Source organism: Sarcophilus harrisii, chromosome 4 (genome assembly GCF_902635505.1).
Source record: "Sarcophilus harrisii chromosome 4, mSarHar1.11, whole genome shotgun sequence".
NCBI classification, from domain to species: Eukaryota; Metazoa; Chordata; class Mammalia; order Dasyuromorphia; family Dasyuridae; genus Sarcophilus; species Sarcophilus harrisii.
The window spans coordinates 207,611,396-207,617,936 of NC_045429.1; the positions used below are offsets into that span (position 1 = coordinate 207,611,396).

At 34.5% G+C, this 6,541-nt stretch overlaps 1 protein-coding gene across 1 annotated transcript; it reads left to right on the forward strand.

Moving 5' to 3' along the window:
* Positions 1-1,395: 1,395 nt before the first annotated feature.
* GPR63 (G protein-coupled receptor 63) lies at positions 1,396-6,284 on the forward strand. The gene is made up of 2 exons (XM_012549225.3): positions 1,396-1,551; positions 4,778-6,284. The coding sequence occupies exon 2, from the start codon at positions 4,924-4,926 to the stop codon at positions 6,181-6,183; it is 1,260 nt and encodes a 419-aa protein (XP_012404679.1). The 5' UTR covers positions 1,396-1,551; positions 4,778-4,923; the 3' UTR covers positions 6,184-6,284.
* Positions 6,285-6,541: the final 257 nt, after the last annotated feature.

Consider the following 6,541-nt stretch of genomic DNA (forward strand, 5'->3'; position numbering starts at 1 on the left):
ATAATCTTTGTAATACTCATCTCCAAAGAGAGCAGTCAAATGATGTTACATCTAAAAAGTGATTTGCAGATCTTTCAATGATATACAAATGATAGCTACTATTTTTTCCACTGTTCTATACAAACTGTCCCAGAGTGGGGGATCACATGAAACCTGAGCTTTGTTTCCTTTTAATCAGTCCTAGTCTCTTCATTTAAATGTTCATTAGTCCTAGTACATTTATAATATTTAAATGTCCTACTCCCATTTGCTCATACTCTGGTATGTCTCCATTTATGATTTCCTTTTTCTTATAACCTATGTTTTTTTTTCTTTCACATCTCACTTCACAAAAGAAATATGTAAAAGTAGACAAAGGGGCTGGATCAGAAGGGTGCCACTAGGATGCTTATTGATTTTCCCACCTGACTAAAACTGTTGTATGGTATGACAATAAGCATATTATATACCAAGGATAGGCTTTCTAAGAATAGAAGGAGGAAAGACAGTAATGTGAGACTCTCCTTTGTCCTTCTTAGCTAGGAATTGGAGAGAAGAACAAAGAAAAGAATATTCATGATTCCCCCCACTATCCTTTACTGAAAAAAAATTGTTATTGAAAGAAGTAGACAATAAAGACCATCAGCACAAACATTTTATTATGACCTGCATTTTTACAAAAGATGGGCTAGACTTGTTGGAGAAGGCTTTATGGAATACTTTTAGCCTAAACTATTGTAACCTTCCCCTATTGGATTCCTTCTTTTCATCTTTTATCCCTTTACCATCTTCCACATAGCTACCAGAGTAATTTTCCTAATGAACTAGTTTGATCATGTTATTTCCTTTGCCAAGAAATCCTCAGTACATATACTTCAGTTTGGCATTTAAAGTCATTCATATTTTGGTTCCATGCTACTTTTTAAAGTTTATTTTATACCTTTTCATTCATTCTACATTCTAGCCAAATTGACTTTTTCTTCTTTTTTTATTGTGGTAAGTTTATTTATTTTTAATACACATTGCTTTATGAATCATGTTGGGAGAGAAAAATCAGAGCAAAAAGGAAAAACCATGGAAGAGAAAAAAAAAAAAACAAAAAGAAGTGAACATGGCATGTGTTGATTTACATTCAGTCTCCTTAGTTCTTTTTCTGGATGCAGATGGCATTTTTTTGTCCAAAATCTATTGGGAGTGCTTTGGATCACTGAACCACTGAGAAGAACCAAGCCTTTCACAGTTGATCATTGCACATTCTTGATGCTATTATGTACAATGTATTGGTTTTTCTGCTTGTTTTGGTCAGTATCAGTTCATGTAAATTTTTCCAGGCCTTTCTATAATCAGCTTGTTCATCATTTTTAAAGAACAATAATATTCCTTTACCTTCATGTACCATGAATTTGTTTAGCCATTCCCCTATTGATGGGTATCCATTCCTTTTCCCTTTTTCCTAGGTTCCACTTCTTATGGGGAAACTTTTTCCGCCCATTTGAGTTATTAGTCATATCTCTCTTCTAAAATTTTCCTACAAGTTATTGTCTGTTTACATATTGTAACTCACAGCAGAAGGTAAGTTCCTTGAAGGTAGAGACTATCATTTCCCCTTTTGTCTATATATCCTTACTGCCTATCCCTGTGCCTTGCTCATAACAGGTGCTTAGCAAATAATTGTTAGATTAGCTTCGAGTTAGAAATTGAATTGGTCCTTACCAAAATCTCCAGTTACCCTTACACTGATGTTCTATAAGGGAAAAATTGATCTGGAAAGGCGGTAATTGCAGAGAAAATTAATTCTGAGTGAGCAAATGTCAGAAAGTATTTATTGAGATATGACTAAGGCTTGCCAGGCAGTGTAACAGAGCACATAAAGCACTAAAACACTTCCCAATTGGAGTTGGAAAGACCTGCCTTCAAATGATTCTTCTGATATTTATTCATTGGGTGACCTAAGACTAGTTAATTAATCATTACTCTGTGCTTGCATCCTTATTTGGTTATAAAAATGCCCATAATACATATCTCATTATTGTAAGGCTCAAATGAGTTCATATATCTTAAGTGTTTTAAAAACTCTAAAATCCTATGGAAATGCCACTTAATATTGAGAGGAAATAGTAAATAAAAGAATAGCCACAGAATCAGAAAGAATTGAGTTCAAGCCCTTTCTATATCACTAGATATAGTGATATATTAATGATTAGTGATGACATTCTTTACACCAGGACTATTCTGAGTAAATGAATTCATGGAACTGGACCCTCCCAAAATATAATGATGACATTCTCTGATGCTTTCTGAAAAAGCACATTTATAGATATATATTTCTAAATTGTGAAGATTACTTGTTAGCAGAGCAGTTTTATTACCTTTACGGTGATTTTATGACATTTTTACTTAAGGATATGCAAGATTAGCCTTCACATAGAACCAGAATGTTAGAACTAATGAAATAATGATAATAATAATAATGGCATTTCTACAGTGCTTATAATGTGTGCAGAGCATATATAGACAACTCATTCTATCTTCAAAACAATCCTGGGGAATAGGTATTATTACTTTGTCAGTTTTGCAGATGAGTAAACTGAGGCAAATATGTTAAATGACTTGCCTAGTCCCATATAACTAGTAAGGTTTTGAGACTGAATTAGGTCTTCCTGATTGCAGATATAATATTCTATCTACTTAGCTTCCTACCTGTCTTTTAATTTACAAAACCTATAATTGAAGCATAGGATCTTGCATTTAATAAATGATTGTGCAACCAATACAGAAAGGATCTTGGGGATCCTCTAATTTCTACCTTGTTTTGCAGCAGAGGAAATGAACATCTTGCATTTTAGGTTTTAAAAAAATAGAAGATTGAAAAGATATCACAAGATATTCTGTTGTATTTAATTTATACAAAACAGGGAAATTAAAATGAATTTTGTGTTTCCTTACAAAAATCAGAAGAAAAGTGAGATTGTCCATTTGTAAGAATATATTTTTTTAACATTTTGTGTACTGACTGCCAGCTCTTGCTGTGAGTTCTTTCTTCTTTTATTTCTCAGTCTTTGAATTTTCAAGAACAGGTTATAATAGAAGTTATTTGCTTTGTGATTATACCTTCAGATATAATATAGAATTGATACACACACATCCATACATATGTGCATATATATATATATATACACATATATATGTGTGTATATATATATATATATATATATGATGTAGGATTCAGATATAATATATTGCAGGAAGAAAATGTTTAAAAATGGACCAATGAGGGATGTCTTGCCCCACTGGCATTGTGTGTAAAAGTATCATAATTTAATAAAAAGTATATAGCCAGTTATATTTAGAACTGAGTACTGTTTCATGTGGCATTTATTGGTAGTGCAGATATTTGGATTATGACAGTAATTGATAGTAGTTATGACAGCATGATGTTAGCATTTTGTCAGTCTGTCTAGGGAAGTCTAGAAAACATATGCTATAAATTAATTTTATATTTTACAGTGACAATGGCAGGTATTAAACTTGTGATTTGGTATAGGGCAGGGGTTTAACTTTTATGTGTGTGGGTGTATGGATGTGGCATAGACCCTTTTGACATTCTTTTTGAAGCCTGTGATCCCCTTCCTAGAATAATATTTTTAAACACTTGAAGAAAAGACTAAATTTAGTTGAGGTTAATGAACTTCATGGAAAGAAAAACCTTCTACCAATGCAGTACTTTCCTTGCAACTTCATCAAGTTTCAGAGAGTTGCTTGGAGAACTGATAAAGTGACTTGTCCAGGATTGCTAGGCCAATATATGTCAAAAAATGAATAAAGTCTCTTCTTAATCAAAGAGTCAACCATAAGTTTAGTTGTTAAATATTTGTTTTGTTTTGTTTTGTTTTACCCTCCCATCAAACTTGCCATACCTTTCTTTAAAACTTCTCTTAAATAACCAAACAGTATTTCACTCTTGATTTCAGCTAAGATGAGTTACTAAAGAAAAGACTCAAGACAAATGAGGTATGAATAAATTAAGAATGATAGATGATTAGGGATGGGAAATTATTTATCAGATAGACAGGGCTCTCAAAAGAGCAAAATAGTAAAATCAAAAAAATCTTAATATTTATGGATTAAATAATAATATTATTATAATAATAGCTAATATTTGTATAATGCTCATTATGTCAGGGACTGGCCTAATTTCTTTGTAGTTATTACCAAATCTTACCCTCCCAATAACTATGGAAGGTAATTTTTATTATCCTTATTTAACAGATGAGGAAACTGAGGCAAACAGAAGCTACGTATCTTGTTCAGGTCACACAACTCATAAATATCTGAGGCTAGATTTGAACACAGGTCTTCTTCCTGACTCTAAGCTTGATGCTATATTACTGTGTATAACGATATATTATAAAGTAAAAAGTAATCTTCAAAATTGCATTATGAGATTTGTTTGTTTAAAATTTTTTCTATTTCTTTAAAATAGTCATAATGATCTGATCTTTTCCATCATAATTTGTATATAAAAATAAGGTTAATAAGTCATTGTTAATAAAGTTAAAGAAATGACTAAGTTTTTAATACTTTTTGATAGCTAATTTTTTCATAGTTTTTTTAATAGTTAAGAATAAAATGGATGAGAGGGAGAAGTGGTAATCTTCATTGCTGAGGTAATGAACACATTGAAAAAAATCAAGTTAAAGTCTCAAAAGAAAGTAAAAAAAATTAGGTTAGAATTTTAAAGAAAAAATGTTTTTGTTTATTTCAGATTTAATTCTGATCCTTTGTGTTTTATTTTCAGTTAGACAAACTGCTGTGGAAGATGGAATGCCTCTGTTTTCAGGTGTGTATTTCCAACCTGACCAAATGGAACCTGCTGATCTGTGATGAAATGTTTCAAGCATCCCTGTGTCTTGGGTTGAACATTCCAACCTTCTGAATCAAATCATGGTCTTCTCGGCAATGCTGACAGCTGCCCGTCCAGGGACAGCAAACACAACTTTTGTTATCTATGAAAATGCCTATATTAATTTTACCACACCTCAGACTGCCCTTCCTGGTGGCATAGATTCACCCCTGAGACATGGTTCTGATACCATGACCACAACTGAGATCAATTCTCTGACAGTGAACAGTACGTCAGCCTCTTCAACATCAGAAGCTTTTAAGAGCCTGAGCTTGCCTCTGCAGATCATTCTTTCTGCTATAATGATATTTATTTTGCTGGTTTCTTTTCTTGGAAACTTTGTTGTCTGCCTTATGGTGTACCAGAAGGCTGCCATGCGTTCTGCAATTAACATCCTTCTTGCCAGCTTGGCATTTGCGGACATGTTGCTCGCAGTGCTGAATATGCCCTTTGCTTTGGTGACTATTCTCACAACTCACTGGATTTTTGGGAAAGTCTTCTGCAGGGTGTCGGCTATGTTCTTCTGGCTCTTTGTTATTGAAGGAGTTGCTATCCTTCTTATAATCAGCATCGACAGATTTCTGATTATAGTTCAGAGGCAGGATAAGCTGAACCCATATCGCGCCAAGATGCTTATTGCTATTTCTTGGGCCGCTTCCTTTTGTGTGGCGTTCCCTTTGGCCGTGGGCAACCCCGAGCTGCAGATACCTTCCAGAGCTCCTCAGTGTGTGTTTGGCTACACCACTGACCCTGGGTACCAAGCCTATGTCATATTGATCGTTCTCATTTCTTTCTTTATTCCTTTCCTGATGATGCTGTATTCTTTTATGGGCATCCTCAATACTGTTCGGCACAATGCAGTACGAATTCATAGTTATCCTGAGGGCATATGCCTCAGTCAAGCCAGCAAGCTGGGTCTCATGAGTCTGCAAAGACCCTTCCAGATGAGCATCGACATGAGCTTTAAGACACGTGCCTTCACCACCATCTTGATTCTTTTTGTCGTCTTCATCATCTGCTGGGCCCCATTCACTACCTATAGTCTCGTGGCCACCTTTAACAGCCACTTCTACTACAAGCACAACTTCTTTGAGATCAGCACCTGGCTACTCTGGCTCTGCTACCTCAAATCTGCTTTAAACCCACTGATTTACTACTGGAGAATCAAGAAATTTCATGATGCCTGCCTAGACTTAATGCCCAAGTCCTTCAAGTTTTTGCCACAGCTCCCAGGCCATACAAAACGGCGCATTCGCCCCAGTGCTGTTTATGTGTGTGCAGAGCACCGAACAGTAGTGTGAAACAAAAACAATTGCATGTTTACATATGGGTGGTAGTTTTTTCCACCTTCTGACTGATTTTTTAAAATATGGTTTCCTTATCTTATACACACACATATATACATATGCATATATATGTATATATATATATATATATATATATATATATATATATATTCATTCATACATAGGTGTATGTGAGTGTATTGGAATGGGTACATGGATGGGTGTGTATGGATAAAAATGTACAAGTTGAGAGAAATTATTTATTGGGGTTGTATTGTTTGCTACCAGGGATTCACTTAATAGTGAAGCAACGACCGGTGTTACCTCCAGGATTCAAGGGAAATTACACTTTGGGGGAAGAAGTTGTGGGTCC